Source organism: Antechinus flavipes, chromosome 4 (genome assembly GCF_016432865.1).
Source record: "Antechinus flavipes isolate AdamAnt ecotype Samford, QLD, Australia chromosome 4, AdamAnt_v2, whole genome shotgun sequence".
NCBI classification, from domain to species: Eukaryota; Metazoa; Chordata; class Mammalia; order Dasyuromorphia; family Dasyuridae; genus Antechinus; species Antechinus flavipes.
The window spans coordinates 312848690-312867072 of record NC_067401.1 but is presented as its reverse complement, the minus strand read 5'-3'; the positions used below and the strand labels follow the sequence as shown (position 1 = coordinate 312867072).

At 33.0% G+C, this 18383-nt stretch overlaps 1 protein-coding gene across 1 annotated transcript in view; it reads left to right on the top strand.

The window, feature by feature from the left end:
* ARHGAP18 (Rho GTPase activating protein 18) overlaps nt 1-18383 on the top strand; it is a 161749-nt gene that overhangs the window by 122430 nt on the left and 20936 nt on the right. Inside the window, exons 9-12 of the mRNA XM_051997720.1 lie at nt 4434-4593; nt 8471-8553; nt 13646-13852; nt 17577-17723. Of these exons, the coding sequence (XP_051853680.1) occupies nt 4434-4593; nt 8471-8553; nt 13646-13852; nt 17577-17723 (597 nt within the window). The remainder of the gene's footprint in view (nt 1-4433; nt 4594-8470; nt 8554-13645; nt 13853-17576; nt 17724-18383) is intronic.

Sequence of the window (18383 nt, the reverse complement as noted above, 5' to 3'; positions counted from 1 at the left end):
CTGAATTAAATATAAGTTAGTTAGGAAAGGCTTCATGACAAGATATGTTTGTATTGAATCATGAAGGAAGAGAAGAATTCTGTAAAATGGAAATGAGATGGATGTCTGTTCTAGCTTTTGGGGGCCACTAGTGGAATGGGATGGAGGTGGCAGAAAGATTGAATACTATGGATAAGGATAATAGAGATCAGGCCATTTTGCTGCAACAGTGAAGATTTCAGGCTCTAAATCTTGAGTTAGGATGCTTCTAGGCCTAGAGCCAGAGTCCAGATGCATTTTAGAAAGGTTTTGTGTAAATTCCTAGCTGCAGATGCATTTCATTGATTTATTTTGACTTGTTTCCTCATTTTAGAACATTAGCTTCTGCCAGTTTGGCATTTGCCAAGTTACATTGTGATCTCCACTGTGGTACTTTTTTTTTTTTTTTTTTTTTTTTTTTAAGGCTTGCTCTGAACTAATCACACAGTAACTTAATGTACTTATTCACTATTCCCAGCCTTTCTCTTCTGAAGCTTATACAACCCCTGCAAATGATTTGGGAGCTCTATATATTAAACAAATTGTCATTGTCCCATACTTGTTAAGCACTAATGCAGTTCCTACACCTGGCAAGTGACACACTTAAGAGTGATTCTGAGATCAGTTCAAGTCCTGTTGAGAAATGCATTTGCTTAATAGAAACACTCCCTCAGAAACAGGTAATGTGCGCGTATGTTATCTCTTCATACAGCAGTACAGTGCCTTCGTTCGCTATTCACAATGCATCAGTGCCCACGCTGATAAAGAGTGATTGCCAACTAACAGCAGAGTGATAAGGGAGCATTTGCTTCAATGCAGAACGCTGCATCTAAGGTGTGATTCCTGGGAGAGGAAATCTGTCAAAAGGACAATCTAAACCAAGTGTAATTTCCAGAAAGGCCAATTAAATGGATTCAGCTGGCTCAACCCATCTACCCAGCCTCTTGTCACAAACCAAATTATGCAGCAGCTGGTCTTTTGTAAATCTATGAAGATAGGATGCTAAGTGCTTAGTTGATTTTTTTCCCCCTTCAACTCCTAACTGAAATGGTTTGCTAGCTTCACTTGTTTCTTGTTTTGCTCTCATTTTTTTGACTGAGGCTTTCTTTTTGAGATATATTAAATTAGCATAAAAAAAATGCTGTACTATAACTAGCTGCAGGTCCATTTTGATGAAGTTACTAAGCTGGTAGATAAAGGAAATCCTGTAGAAATAGTTGACCTACATTTGTGTGAAGTATTTGATGATGTCTCTCTTACCCTTCTTGTGCACAGCATGAAAGAACTTCGGACTAGATGTTAGTGAAGTTATGTAGATTTTTCAAGTGGTTGAAGAGTTGTACTCAAAGAGCAGTCATCAATAATCACTGCAAGGTTCTTTCCTATGCATCACCACAGATATATGAAAGATCTCTCATGTATCACCCTAAGATATTTAGCACTATGCTATTTAACTTTTTTTTTTAAATCAATGACTTGTAAAGGAATGGGTGACATGCTTAAGACATTTGTAGATGATATCTATATATTGGTTGGCAGATTCAAGATCCAAGATATGTAGATAGCCTGGGTCTTTGAACTGACTTTAATAAGAGTTGAATTAATTAAGAATAACTAGGTTCAAAAAGTCTATTTTTAGTACAACATGTCTAGATAGTTTTTCTGAAAAAAGATGTGGGATTTTCATGAGACTATCTGATAATCAAAGTCATAAAAACTAATGCAGTCCTAGGTTGAAGGTATCCAGAATAGGGGAGGAAATGATAGTTCTGGACAGAAAACTTCTGAAGAATTGTATTCAGTTTCGAATACTTTTAAGAAGAGCAGTGATAATATCCTTAAGACATAACCGGGATGGTAAATATTCTCACTGTCATGCCATGTGTGAATTCACTGAAGGAACTGAGGCTTTTTAACCTAGAGAAGAACAAATGGGAGAGAGATAACTACTTTAAGTATATAAAGGATTGTTATTTGGAAAACAAAAATAAAACCCTTATAACAAATATATAATTCCTGCATTTTGTTGTTCAGTTGTTTTCAATCATGCCATACTCTTCATGACCCCATTTGGGGCTATCTTGACAAAGATACTGTAGTGGTTTGCCATTTCCTCTCCAGATCATTTGACAGATGAGGAAACTGATGCGAACAGGGTTAAATGACTTACCCAGAGTCACACAGCTTATAAGTATCAGATGCTAGATTTGAATTCGGATTCTCCTGACTCCAGCCCCAGCATTTTATCAACTGTTGGTTACTGGCTGCCCTACATATTCCCTTTAGAAGCTTGGTATTCTAAGCAAATGGTAGATGTTGAAATTAGTATTAGTAGTATTATTAATAGTTCTAAATAAAAGTATCAAAATAGTGTGCCTAATTAAATTCATCAATGGCTTTGAGATAATTAACTAATTACTTTTCATTCTATTTGGAATTAAATAACTAGAACTTAAGGTTCAACTCTTTTGTCATCTACCACCTAAGACATTTAAACCAGTTAAATGTATGGACTTTATAAAATCTCACTTGTCATGTTATTTAGTTTTCCATTTATCTCTACTGAACATTCACCTACCTCTTTTACTTTTAGATATAAAACTTGACTATGAAATCTAGTTATATGTATACTTTCTTTGTGTTTTCAAAATGAAATTGTCTTAAAGATGTAATGCCAAAGAAAATGAGCAAGACTGAGATTAGAGAGTATGTAATAATTTATTAAATGGGAGAGATTTATTGGGGTCCCAGGACTGAATGAGACTATTGTCTCAAAGAATGCAGCCATGAATGTCAGATACAAGATTCTTTTTTAGGGTAACAAGAATAGTGACACAATGGGGGAGGTACTGGGATGGGGCTGACCTAATGAGGGGAGACACCTAGGATGACATAATGGAGTGAGGAACCCAGGATGACATATAATGGGAGGTACTAGAGAGGCTCCTGATATTCTAATGATGTCTAAAATGGATAAAGACTTTTATCCCATCAAACATTAAGAGGGAATGATTATAGCCTAAGGTCTAAGATTTAAGAACTTTATCCTAACATTAAGGGGGAATGGTAATAACCTGAGGCAGAGTAACTGAATAAGACAATTAGAGAAACTAAGTCAGAACATTAAAAGAGAACTGTGGCACAACAAAGACTGTATTTTTATTATTTAAAAACTATCCTGTATTTTATGCTTTTATCATCTTTGGTCAGATGAAACACTAAATACCTGTAAAGGCTCTGCTATTTATAGTTGTAGTATTATTCAGAACACTGAAAGAAACAAATGACTTTCCTGGGTTTGCATAGTGATGAGTGTCTCAGGCAGTAGATTCCCTGGTCTTCCTGACTTAAGACCAATTCATATTATACTACTCTCTACTGATTCTCCTTTATGTATTTTTCAGTGAATATTTTTTCTTTTTTTTTCTTGAAATGAAATTTTATTTTTTTAAATTATTAAAGCTTTTTATTTTCAAAACATGCATAGATAAAATTCAACATTCACCCTTGGAAAACCTTGTGTTCCAAATATTTCCCCTCTCTTTCCCCCACCCACTCCACTAGATGGCAAGTAATCCAATATATGTTAAACAAGTATAATTCTTCCATTCATATTTCCACAGTTATATGCTATACAAGAAAAATCAGATCAAAAAAAAAAGAAAAAAAGGAAAAAAAAACAAAATGCAAAAAAAAAAAAAAAAACAACAATAAAAAAGAGTGAAAATATTATGTTGTTATCCACCCACAGTCCTCTCTCTAGGTGCAGATGGTTTTCTTCATCACAAGACCATTGGAAGTGGTCTGAATTGCCTCACTGTTGAAAAGTGAATATTTTTTTAATGCACATTTATAGGAGCTTACAAAATGACCCTAAAGTTTAAGACTTTCCTTTTTTTCCCTTGTTATCTTGGCTACTTGTCATTTTTGAAGATCCTAGTAAAAACCCTATTTTTGCTATGTTGGAAGTATATTTAGTCAGTCAACAAACTTATTAACAGCTTACTGGGTGCCAAGCACTATACCGAGTATTAGATGTAGAAGGAAAAACAAACTTAGGTTTTCTGCTCTCAAAGAGATCACCCTCTAATGGAGGAGACAATGATTAAAAAACAAAACAAAACAAAACAAACCATTATGTACCAACAAGATACATGCAGTGTAAATGAGAGATACTCTCAGAGAAGAATGTGGGATTTGAACTGAGTCTTAAAATTTAATTCTTAAAATTAAAATAGTGTCATCTGATCTTGGTTTATGGATCTGATTGTTACTATATTGATATGGTAGCCAGTGAAACTTGTAATGTTTTTAGTTTTCTGTAAAAAGAAACTCCTGTGATATATGAAATATGCAAAGCTGTTAGCAGGACAAAACTTGGTTTTGGTGTTCACTTTTGTTCTTGTGTCTTTCAGAACCTTTGCCAAGAACTGGAAGCAAAGTTTTATGAAGGAACTTTTAACTGGGAAAGCGTCAAGCAGCATGATGCGGCCAGTCTTTTGAAACTTTTCATTAGAGAACTCCCTCAACCATTGCTCAGTCTAGAATATCTCAAAGCTTTTCAGGCTGTACAGAGTAAGTAGTATTCTTCCTGATGACACAGACTTTTGTGAATGAAAATCTTATGTTCTTAGGAGCAGGGCCATCTTTGTTGTTGATTGTATGCTGAATGATTAGGAAGATATATTTGGTTAGAGATCTAGGGAAACTAGGTGGCACAGTGACAGAGTGGTAGAACTGGAGTCAGAAAAACTTATCTTCCTGTGTCAAATGTGACTTCAGATATTTACTAGCTGTGTGATCCTGAGCAAGTAACTTCACCCTGTTTTTCTCACTTTCCTCATCTGTAAAATAGAATGGAGAAAGCAATGGCAAACCTCTCCAATATCTTTTTGGCCAAGAAAATTCCAAATGGGGTCACAAAGAGTTGTTTAGAGCTGAAAAACAACTGAACAACAAAAACTGATCTATTGAGATCCACAACATTCCTGAAAGCACAAGTGTTAACTTTGCTGCAAAAAAATAATTATTTCTGTTTTGTACCCAAATAAATATGATCTGAAATAAAGCACATGAAACACCTCTATGATCTACATATGTTCCAAAAATCCAATTGAAATATTAGTTTGTTAGAACCCAAACAAATAGATCTCAATGGATTTAATGCAAATATTGGGTTACTGGGTCCAAAATAAATAGAGATCAAAGTTATATATATCTTCTTCCTATTCAGATTTATATTGTGCTATTTAAAAAACATAGCATACTTGTACACCAAAGAATCCCCAGCAATTTCACATTTCTTTATGATTGAATGAACTACATAAGATGCCTATATTCTACTTCACTTTCCTGCCAAGGAGTCTAAGAAACATTTATTGGAAAAGTATATATGCTGTGGGTTTAGCAGTTATCATAAAATCAGTAAGCTTTGTGAGAAAGTCTGCCAGATTGTCATGACTGATACACTTTTGAAATCAGCCTGCACAGGCATAGATTTAGGCATGTTGTTTGTTCACTCTTGGATGTGGATCATTCTACTTGAAGTCCTCATGGTTTTGTGTTTACTGGATTCAGGGAACTTTTGAGTTAGTGCTCACAGTAGTTCTTAAGTGTCTCTCTCCTGGCAACATTGAGCCAATAATGGGATTGCCCACATGTTGCTTCTGTCTCCACTGTAATCAGAAAGAATTGAGGAATAAGGGAGTAACTGACCTCTCAGGTCAGTACTGAGATAAGAAAGCCTTTCTCTCAGATCCATAAGCATGTGGTGCTGTCTTGGAAATTTCTTTCTCATTCAATTCAACAAATGTTTATTATGTGATCAGTGAAGTTGTATGGGGGTGTGTAGTACTGTGCCAGGGTTTGGAGGCAGACTGAATTAGATATAGTTCTTTAGTCTAGTAAATCTCATGCTGCATTAATAAAAGCTATGCTTCAAAGTAATACAAAGTAGATACTCTGGCTGAGTACTACCTGAAATTTGTGAAGAAACAGAGGGACGATTGTTACTGAATAGGAAGAGCCAGGAAAATTTCTTGAAAGTGGTAGCATTTTAAGTTGGCCCTTAAAGATTGAACAGATGTTAAAAAGGAAGGCATGAAAGAGAGAGAGAAAAGAGAGAGAGAAGAAAGAGAGAAAAGAGAAAAGAGAGAGAGAGAAAAGAGAGAAAGAGAGAGAGAGAGAGAAAAGAGAGAGAGAAGAAAGAGAGAGAGGAAGAGAGAGAAAAGAGAGAGAGAGAGAGAAAGAGAGAGAGAGAAGAGAGAGAGAGAAAAGAGAGAAAGAGAGAGAGAGAAAGAGAGAGAGAAGAGAGAGAAAAGAGAGAGAGAAAGAGAGAGAGGAAGAGAGAGAGAAAGAGAGAGAAAAGAGAGAAAAGAGAGAGAGAAAAGAAAGAGAGAGAAAAAAGAGAGAGAGAAAAGAAGAGAGAAAAGAGAGAGAGAGAAAAGAAAGAGAGAAAAGAAAGAGAGAGAAAAGAGAGAGAAAAGAGAGAGAAAAAAAGAGAAAAGAGAGAGAAAAGAAAGAGAGAAAAGAAAGAGAGAGAAAAGAGAAGAGAAAAGAGAGAAAAAAGAGAAAAGAGAGAGAAAAGAAAGAGAGAGAGAGAAAAAAGAGAGAGAGAGAAAAGAAGAGAGAAAGAGAGAAAAGAGAGAAAAGAGAAAAGAGAGAGAGAGAGAGAGAAAGAAAAAGAGAGAAAAGAAAGCTGGTAAAATGGTTGCTGTGAGTTTATGGAAAACTTTGAATGAGAAACTAGATTTTGAAGTTTATTCCAGAGGAACTAAGGAACTACCTAAAGATTGTTCCCGGAACAATAATGTCACCTGAAAAAAGAAGCCTTGAAGCAACATGAAGCATAAAGTGACGGGTTAGAAAGTATTGTGAAAGGAGAGAAGAGCTAAAATACCAGTTAGGAAGATAAGTCAGTAGGCTAGGCTGATGGTATTAGTATATTGGTATAACCCCCAAGAACACTTGAATACAGGAAGAAGATGGGGGTAAAAGGATTAGACCTATGATCTCACTAAGAAGCTTCCTTTCCTAATATGTCTGTAAATTCTTTGCAAATTAGAGTCTTATAGAGTTGCCTAGAACACTGAGGAGTTAAGTGATTTGTCCAGGATCACTTTGTGAAAAAAAAAAAAAAATCCAGTTCATGCTTACTCTTAGACAAGCTTTTTATCCAGTGCTATGACACCTCTCTACAAGAATACTCTTTAAATTTGTTCATTTTTCTTTAAATAGTTTAGGTTTAATATATGTGTGTATAACATATACATATATACACATGTATGAATATATGCATATATATGAATATATGCACACACACATCTTTGATACTTTGATAGCTATAATTTAGGGCAGACCTGTATTTATTTCACAATAGCCTCTTTATTGTACTATCACTATTCTGCATCTTCATGTTGTAAAATTCCAACGTAACTATGGTCTCTGAATAACCATACATCCCTTATGATTATTGAAAGGCTAAGTTCAGGGCAGCTAGTTAGTGTAGTGGATAGAGCACCAGCCCTGAAGTCAGGAGGACCTGAGTTCAAATGTGACCCCAGACATTTAACACTTCCTAGCTGTGTGACCCTGGGCAAGTCACTTAACCCCAATTGCCTCAGTAAAAAAAAAAAAAAAAAAAAAAAAAAAAAAGAAAAAAAGAAAGAAAGAAAAAAAGAAAAAAAGAAAACCTAAACTCAGACATTAGTTAGCTTGCTATTGGCACATTATTTATACTAGTAAGTCACTGTTTGTGGATACCTATTAGCTTTAATGTTTCATCTAATATTGCACTTTCTGGGAAACAATGTGCTTGCTTTTTTAGCTCAGCGATCCCAGGCATCTGAATACATATCTCTGAAAGGGTTTGAGGATAAAGACAGAAAATGATCAGTATTTACCCTATGCTGCTTTCCTATCCTCCCTTACTGCACCATGGCTATTAGCCTTAATATGAACCTATTCAATTGAACTTAATGGGATTAAGATGTTCTTTGATGATTTGGCATTAAAACAAACAGGTAAGTTTGGCCTGTCCTGGTCTGCAAAAATCTTTCACATTTTTAATTATAAAAATTTAATTACCAAAATGTTAAGTTTGAGAGACTCTTTGTCATGTGCCAGATGAAGAAAGGGTCTGACCTTTTCTTCAATAACAAGTGTTACTCTCACAGAACCTAGATGTCTGAAAAAGCACTGCTGTGTGCTTAGAAACAGAAGGCATTTAAGTCATATGCTAACAGTTGGAAGTGAGCATCCAACGTGAAGGGAAGCTCTGCAGAAGCAGCTGCATTTACTCATCCACTCCCAGACATAATCTCCAAACAAGCATTGCTGCTCACTTGTTCTGTGCTCTATATTCCCATTGATGTTTGACCTAAAATTAATTTTTCTTTTCAACAACAACAAAAAAGAAAATTCCAGAGCTCAGGCATGTTTCTTCTTTTGACAGATCTCCCTTCCAAGAAGCACCAACTCCAAGCTTTGAATCTCCTTGTCATTCTTCTACCTGAGACCAATAGAGATACCTTGAAGGTCAGATGGGTTGACTATTACAGAAATATCTAATTTACTAAAAGTTTATGAAATGCCTATGTACTAAGACATTGCAATATTTGTTGGAATTACAAAGACAAAATTGAAACAGTACCAGTCTCTGAGTTGTGTGTGCATATTCTCAGGGGAAATATCATATAACAGGTAGAAACATGATAATACAAAGTAATTTTGGCAAAATAAACTACAGATTATTTGTGGTTGCTTTTTAAAAAAGATGTTAATATGGTAGGTCCTTTGGCAAGGATGGAAGAAAAAAATAAAACTTGTAAGTCAATATTTATTTTATCTTAGAAGTTTCATTTGAAAATGAATCCTACATCTCCTTCAATTAGGAAATAACAATTGCCTTCAGCTGACAAGAAGTCATTGATCAAAGGGACAAGCGGCTGAGTTTGAAATGAACATGTCACTTTAGTTGTTATTAATTTTGGTTTAGAAGTAAACATTTTTGTTTACTCAAAGATAATGTAGTATAAGTAAAATGTAATATTTCCCTTTCAAAACTTAAAACCATACTGTTAAAAAAAATATCCTATATATCTGATGACCATCATCATTTCAATAGTGAAATGTCTATCTTTACTGTTTTTAAGTAATGAGTATATTGATTTATTTTCTTCTTTTGGTTGTGCCCATCTAGGCAATCAATATCCTGTGGTTTCCCTTTGTGACCCTTCTCTTCCTCCTCAGTTCAAAAAAGGAAAATTGCAAACATATATAGAAAGTAGTAAGAAAAGAAACATTTATAATGTTTCTAATTCTGTTCCTTAAATACTAGAAAAATTTTTTCTAGTATTTAAGGAACAGAAAAAAAAAAAACAAGGATATTGAAGATAGAAAAGTCACAATTTTCTTTTCTTTATTCTCCCTTCTAGTCCCTGCCTCAGTCTTTGCTTAATATTTTATAAATATTAAAACTTTTTGAAACGTAATTCAATCATAGAAAACCAAAGGAAGCTGAATCACCATTGAGTAACTCCAAGGAATTTTTTTTCCCTTATTTATTAGCATGACTTTTCAAGACTTCAAAGATTTTACCTGTGTTAGCAGAGGCCTATTGTGCTCATGAAATAAACATGAATATTCAACTTCTATGGATGAGGAATCTTATATCAGTTACATATGAGTGTAAAGAACGTTCTTATTATTTATTCTTTCTTCCTAGTATAGAAATATTTTTGCCTGACTAGTTGATACTTTTTATAACCTGAGATACTTTTGTGGAACAGCTGGGAACTAAATGTAAGATGCTTGGTACTACTTGAATAGTACACATTGTGATTACAAAAGAAATCTGACCAATTTCTTTTTAACATCATACTTTATTTTATTTTAACAGAAAAACTTCTTGCAATTTTTGTGACCTACCTTAAATACATGATGATTTTTCACTCTCACAATAAATGTGTGGCAGAAGGCACAATTCAGAGATGTTAAATGACTGAAAAATCATTTGACTTCTCAAGATCATAATTAGAAGTCAGATTTTTATTTATAAATCCTGGGTTCTTCCCATTACACCCACACTGAGTTCTTTTGTTTGAAATAGTCTCATTAGAGGCAACATCATTTGGAATCAGGAACACTTGAATTTAAATCCCATTATAGACATTTACTAGCCACATGACCCTGGGCATGTCACTTATCTGCAAAATTGTCTTTAAGGTCCCTTCCAGCCCTTTATTTGTGATTCAATGAGCCTATGAGGAAGTGATAAATTTAACTCCAACTAAGAAGCTTTGGAAATATTTTGAATAATGGTATCATTATTGGAATGTCTTTAAATGTGGTGGTACATTCTTTTGAATGTAGAGGTGGCAAATTTTTGGTATCTGAAGGGATTTATCTACTTTTTAAACAATACCCATTTAAAATGAATCTAGATGAATAATTTTTAAAAAATCTCATGTCTAGAATGCACTCTCTTCTTACTGCCATATCACAGCATCTCTGGCTTCCTTCAAAGGACAACCCAAGTGCTACCTTCTGCATTATGCCTTCCTGATCCCCACAGTTATCAGAATTTTTCTGATATTAGTGAAATTATTTTGTATTATGTACATATTGTATCTGATACAATATAAGCTCCTTGAGAGTGGGGACTTTTTTTCCTTGATACTCTCCATCACCTAGTTTTGTCATAGGTGGTTACATTTGTCAGATTGAACTATCACCATAAAGTTATGACTCAGTAAATTCATTGAATGATTATCGTTATTATTTAGACAAGAAAGTACTAACAGGCCCATGAAACTGGGCAAGAATAGATACATGGTCAGAAAATTTCGCGCAGTGATACCACTTTATTGTTGATGAGAACTAGCATTCTTTTCTCAATTGTTATATGGGAAATAGACAAGAGGAAGAAACAGTTTTATTTTTTGTTGTTTTTTCATTCACTGTAAATATGCTTGTTGGGTACTGGGTCAACCCATTAGCAGTGACATTTTTAGCAGAGAAGATTTTAAAATAAGAATTGTCAGAATAAAAGTTACATTTACTATTTTCTATATACTTGTAGAATAAGCCATTTTGTCCCTTCAGCATCTACAGATTTGGAAAGATGAGCTTTTCTTCTTAGGTATTTGGCAGATTAATGGTAAAAGAAAATTCAATGGGGAAAACTTGTGTTCCTAAAATAGATTTTTTTTTAACTTAAAAAAAATATTTTGTTACAGAACATCAGAGTACTTACTTCATTTTGCAAGAATTCCCCAGCTTGGAAGGAAGCAAAATAACCCAGCCAAGATAATTTCTTTCAGGCAGGTTACAACTGATAACAACAACAACAACAAAATTACACAATTTACAAAGAGGAAAAAAAAAAAGGAATTGTATTTGAAGAAGTGCTGTTAAGTATTTACTGTTGCTGAGCTTATAATCATCATATTATTGATGAGATACCCAAATGTTATTGTGTATATTCAGTATCATCTCTACAGAAACCTCTAATAAGTCATTGTGACATGTTACCCTACATTTTAGAAACCTACAATGTTACTTGGACACAAGTTTTCTCATGTTCTACAAAAGCTGGAAACATCTTGAATACAGATCCAGCTGTAGACTGTATGTTTGTCAAAACTCCAAACTAACAAGCTTCAGTGAGTCTTATTACTAGGGGGTTAGGCACTTGGAGTTATTTTTTTCTTTTTGCTGCATTTGAGAAGACATCATCATCATCATCAACAACAACAATAATAATAAAAGGTGGTAGTTAGGTAGGATAGCTAGATGGCACAGTAGATGGACCTCTGGCTCTAGAGTCAAGAGGTCCTGAGTCCAAATTTGACTTCACTAGTTATGTGAATCTGGGCAAGTCACTTAACCCTGTTCACCTCAGTTTCGTCATCTGTATGATGAACTAGAGAAGGAAATAGCAAATCACTCCAGTATTCTTGCCAAGAAAACCCCAAATGGGGTCATGAAGAGTATTAAACAACAACATCATTTTTATGGAATTTACTATTTACTTGGCACCATGTTACATGCTTTTCAATTATTATCTTATTTGATGTTCACAACCAGCCCAAGAGGTAGATGTTATTATTATCCTCATTTTCCAGATATGGAAACTAAGGTGAACAAAGATTCAGTGACTTGACTGGGGTCGCACAGTTAGTGTCTAGGGTAGAATTTTAATCCAGGTCTTTTTGACTATTTACTCAGATATCAGTGGGTTGTAATGTCTATTGAAGGAGGAAGTTCCCACATGAGTGAAATATTAAATTTGTGTTGTAGGTATACTATGTAGTAGGTTTCAAAGGAATAAGTTGATTTAAATTAGCAAGGAATATATACATATTAATATTAAACTTGCTTATTAATTTGTTATTTTATGATAATGAAGAAACAATTAGCCTTGTCAGTTCTTTTCAGAGCATAAGAAAATATTTTTCAAAACATTTGCAATGAATCATTTTGGGGACAATTTGAGTTTCATTCATTATATTTGCATCATAATTAAACTTGCCGAGAAATTAGATCACAGGTTTTCATTAGAGCACAGATTTATTAGAAATAAAGAATGTATAATTTGTGACCTTTTAAAAAATAGTCTTATAGAATGCTTAATAGTCTATCATGATTTGGTATAAATCACTTTGTCCTAAGTATATTTATGTTAAGTAGTATTTTTGTGTGATGTAAAAATAAAGTTGGACATGGTTGGTTTGACATTCTAAAGAAGGGCAGTAGAGTTAAATATGAAGAAATGATTCTTAACATCTTTTCTTAAAATTAATTATATTAAGAAAATAATGGAAAGGTCCTTAATTTATGACCTCATCTCTCAGTAGGACTATTTAACATTTTTTTGATTGATAGTATGTATGATTTATAGAGTTTTTAAAAAATGTTTCTAAGAAAGATAGGGGATGAGATTGGCACCATATCTCCAAACATTATAAATGTAGGCTTTTGTCTTCTTTTTCTTCTCTTTTCCCTACTCCTTCAAAATCAATCACCACTAAAGCTTCTAATTTCTTATTCACTAAGGTTAATATCTGGACAGGGGCCTAGTAGGGACTTTATGGGCATTAGGGTTAGTCAGCAGAATGAATTTTAATCATGATTCTGACATTTAGTAGCAGGGTTATATAAGATGATAGCAAAAGTTCTTTCCTTTTGTAAATCCTATGATCTTATTGACTCAGGTCAGGGATGAGAGAAGGAAAAGGGAATGAAAATATAAGAATTAACAATGCTATTTAAAACAGATCTCAACATCACCACCTTGGTGGTTCTGTAAAAACAAAGACTATTTAAGGGGAAAGAACAGAAGTTAGAAAAGCAGATATAAATGTAATGGAGAATATCATAATGATGTTGGAATCAATCAGTTAACAAACATTAAGTGCCTTCTTTGTGTAAGTTCTGGGAATAGAGAAAAATCAAAGTCTCTTTCCTCTGGGGTCTAATATATTATAGGTTTGTTATTGTCTAGCAACTTTTGTTTCATGAAACGTATTTTTAAAATTACAAACAAATCCTCAAGACCCTCTTGCTGTTGTCTTCCCATTCTTTATCTTCATGTGTAAGACATTTAAGAATTTTATTTCTATTTCAGGCCCTGCTTGAGTTCCTTGAAAGAGTAATAGACAACAGAGAAAAAAATAAAATGACCATGAAGAATGTAGCCATGATTATGGCCCCCAATCTCTTTATGTGCCCTGGATTGAGCAACAAACCCAATGAACAAGGCGAATTTATAATGGCTGCTGGTACAGCTAGCATAATGCATTTCTTAATTAAATACCAGAAACTGCTTTGGACGGTGAGTATACTTTGTAAAGTTCTTTACATACTATTATACATAGCCAAACCAGTATCTTTACTCTTAATTTTAAAAAGTTGTTATTAAAATACAGAAATGTATGATTTGTAGCTCCACATATAACAATGATGGTAAGTGTTAGGAAGTCAAAGAATAAGAACAATCATATAGTTATTTCTATATTGAAAAATTCCCAAGACATTTCATGTCTTTTATCTCTGGAAAATATTTTAATAACCACAGGATTGTGGATCCTGGATCTAAATGGGGCCTCAGAGGCCACCTAATCTAAACATCTTAGTTTGGTAAAGTGGAAGATCTTTTAGTTATGAAGTCTGAGGAAATGGGTTCAAATTCAAATCTATTACTTACTATTGTATAACCTTGAGCAAATCTTTTGAAGCAGTTTGGTAGTTTAGTGGATAGTGCACAGGACCTAGAATCAAGAAGATCTGAGTTTGAATCCAGTTATTTACTAACTTTATGACCCTGGATAAGACATTTAACTTTTGTCTGCTTCAGTTTCCTCCTCTATAAAATGAAGATTGGAACCCTACTTCATAAAGTTGTGAAGATCAAATGAGATCATATTTGTTTAAATGCTTTGTAAACATTAAAGCACTACATAAAATTAGCTATTATTATTAGTTATTATCATCTCAATTTATAAATTAGTAAATTGAAGTCTAAACTGTTGGTCTCTTTATTCCAGAAGTAGCTTTTAGTACTGTGACACAGTTTCTCATAGCCAAGTGACATAGTAAAAAAGCTGACTTACAATCTAGAAAGATGTGACAACAAATGTTGTTTCCAATCCATAGTGCCTGGATGACCATGGGCACCTTTCTTTATATAATATTCATTTTGCATTCTTTGGAGACTGCAATATCTGGTAGAATATATTTTATTAAAAAGATAGACTCTGATCTCTAAGAAAATGGGTATTGGGAAAAAAGAAGTGTCATTAAAGAAATTTTAAAATTTCCCCAAAGCATTCCAGCCTACTCTCTTCCTTCTATTTAATGCTGGATTCAACTCATTATCCATTTATAACTTCTATCCAAGGTGTATATGCTGATGGCATATTCTTTCTATTACTTAGTACTTGTATGACCTTGAGCAAATCTTTTGAATCAGTTTGGTAGTTTAGTGGATAGTGCACAGGACTTAGAATTAAGAAGATCTGAGTTTGAATCCAGTTACTTACTAACTTTATGACTCTGGATAAGACATTTAACTTTTGTCTGCCTCAGTTTCCTCCTCTATAAAATGGAGATTGGAACCCTACTTTCTAGGCAGCTTTTTAAAAGACAAGATATATAAGATGCAGAAAAGATCCTTACCCCTCTTCTTCAAGAAATCTCCAAGAAAGTATTTGTTCCTGTATCCACAATGAAACAATATAATCTTCATTTGATGCTATAAAACACCAAGTGCTTTCTGTGATGAAAGAGAATGAACATTAACCAATGGTCAGAAGTCCAGAAACATAATCCAGATTTTTTTTTGTAAGTCTAATCACAATTTCAACAACTTGTTGACAATGTTTTTCTCTATTTTCTGTCTTCTAGAGTATATAGGGTATTTGTCCTATAGGAGTTCAGGTCAAATAATTCAGAACTATTTTTCTGGAAAATCTTTCTTCAAGAAATATTTAAATATTATACATTTCTCCTTTATTACATGACACCAATGCTCCTTTTTTTCCTTTTTTCATTTCCTTTCTGTCTGGTACTTTATGACATGCATTAAGATAGACAACATATAGAACTCATCCATCAGCATATACACCTTGGATAGAAGTTATAAATGGATAATGAGTTGAATCCAGAATTAAATAGAAGGAAGAGAGTGGGCTGGAATGCTTTTTGGAAATTTTAAAATTTCTTTAATGACACTTCTTTTTTCCCAATACCCGTTTTCTTAGAGATCAGAGTCTATCTTTTTAATAAAATATATTCTACCAGATATTGCAGTCTCCAAAGAATGCAAAATGAATATTATATAAAGAACAGTGCAAATGGATGTGGTAGGTGTGATCAGGCTATTACATGTACCAAAGAAGACCTCAAATAAAAAGGATATTAAGAACAATATATGATGAAAAAGAAGATGGGTTAGTCACATGATAAAAGCAAGCAATAATAAGTACATTGTCCATATGTTCCTCTGGTATACCTGTGAAATCAGGAGAAACTGATGTAACCCCTCTCTGCCCCCTCCCCATCCCCCCAAGAACTGAAGTGGACTGCCATAGTGGACTGCCATATGAACGAGAGTCACACTGGATGAACAGACATGGAGAAGTGACATTCTTTATTGCTTCAAGGAGTATTCGCACAACTAAGATCATAGTTCCATTTGAATTTGGAAACCTTGATCAGACTGATAATCTGAAATTAATTGAAGTCTTATGATGTCCTAAGTACTCTAGTGATAGCTTGATTTATTTAAATCATTTTCTAATGATATTTAACATTCTCTAATAGGTATTTGGAACTTTTTTTAAAATAATGTTGAAAATACTCATTAAAAATATCTGTGAACTTGAAAAAAGTTTTGATTATTACCTGAATTTTTAAGGGATGATTCTTACAAACAAAATGATATTGATTCATTTAGCACCAATAACAACATCTCACATTTACTTAGAGCTTTAGTATTCATAAAGGACTTTATGATCTTGTTTAATGCTGTAAAAGTAGGTGCTTTTATTATCCCCATTCTACAGATAAGGAATTGAGTGGAAGAAGAGGATAATCGATTTTAAATTTTATTTAAGTTAATAAATGCTAAGTATAAGAGATGAAATTTGAACCCAGATCTCTCTGATTTTGAATTTAATTGTCTCCTTCAACTAGGTATAAGATAATGGGAATATGAAAAGCAAAAATGTAATAACTTTTGCTTTCAAGGAGCATTTCTTGATTTTTCTTCTCTCTATATAAATATACCTGATGTGGACCATTTTTAAATGTTTATTATGTTAAAGTGAAAAATATAGTTGTAAAAGCATATCTATTATTACACAGTTGCCTTTCAGTAGCAATTAGTTTTTTTCTTTTTTTTTTTTGCTGCTAAGCTATTATTTTTAATATAACCTTTCTCTTTACATTGTAAATTTGTTTTATTATATGCTATTATAATATATTATTATTATGAAGTCCATATAAATATAAACCCTATAGTTTCATTCATCAAAATTGGCTCTCTTTTTGACAGTCAGTTTTTTGAAGTGAAAAAACTCTGCTAATCTGAATTTGGGAAGAAGGACCACAGAAAGCTCTCAGGCCTAATGGAAATAGAAGTATTTATTTTTACTGTGGATTCAGTTGAGCCAGTATGAAAAATCCTAAAATTAATTATTTAAAATAAAGATTCATATTCATTAAAGGTTTAGACAATTTCCCTGTCAGGGAGATGCCAATATGATACTCAGAGTCTCAGAGCATTAAATGACTTGTTCAGTCATACAACTAATAAAATACCTGAGACAGGATTCCAATCCAAGTCTCCTGCCTCCAAGTCTAGTAGGTTTTAAAAAAAAAAAATTGTTCCTATATTTTAGTAACGTGTTTCCTCTCTAAAAATTTTGTCAATTCTGATTATAAAATATGAATATCTGAAACAACCACAAAAATACTATCATACTTTTGAATTCAATTTAAATTATTTAGATGAAAAATGTGGTTAAGGCAAAAATCTTTATTTTATTTCTTTTTAGATTCCCAAGTTTATTGTGACCCAGGTGAGGAAGCAAAATAGTGAAAACCTTAAAAAAGACAAAAAGGACAAAGCTGTGAAGAAGCTACTCAAGAAGATGGCTTATGATCGAGAAAAGTATGAAAAACAAGACAAAAATCCAAGTGATGTAAGAAAACATCAATATATATATAAATATATTTTAATAATTCTTCATATGTTTTATAGTAAGGTTGCTTTTTAAAATGGGATTTATAGCCAAACAAATCAATCTTTTGTTCTATTAGTAAATGTGGGAATTTTAGTCAAGCAAAATAGTCTAATTTTTTTTTTTTCTTTTGTGCATATGTGTTGATTATTCTAGTTCTGGGGAAGGATATAGTACAGTGGGAAGAAGCAAGTGACAAATAATAAAAACTTTAGAATTTTTAAATTAGTATAGTTAGTTGGACACAAAATATCAACAGATTGACCAATCATAATTGGAAACCTCAAAGGACTTTTTAATAATAAATCATTGAGATGAAAAATGTATTTTTTATGTTCCTTTTGGCTGGAGAAGAAGAAAGAATTGAGAACGAGATAGGATAAATTCTAGACCAAAAGATTGATTGATAGTAAAAATGTATTTTCTTAATTAAGGCAAATGATACTCTCAAACAAATTGTAGTCAATTAAAGATGAAACACTGAATATATAGTAATGAATTTTAGTTTAAAAGATAGTAGTGAGGTTGTAAAGACAAATAAGCTTTTACTTTTATTTGAAAGGACAAATATCTGTGGGTCTTATACCTGTTTAGTATTTTTCTGTATTATCTAGCAAACAT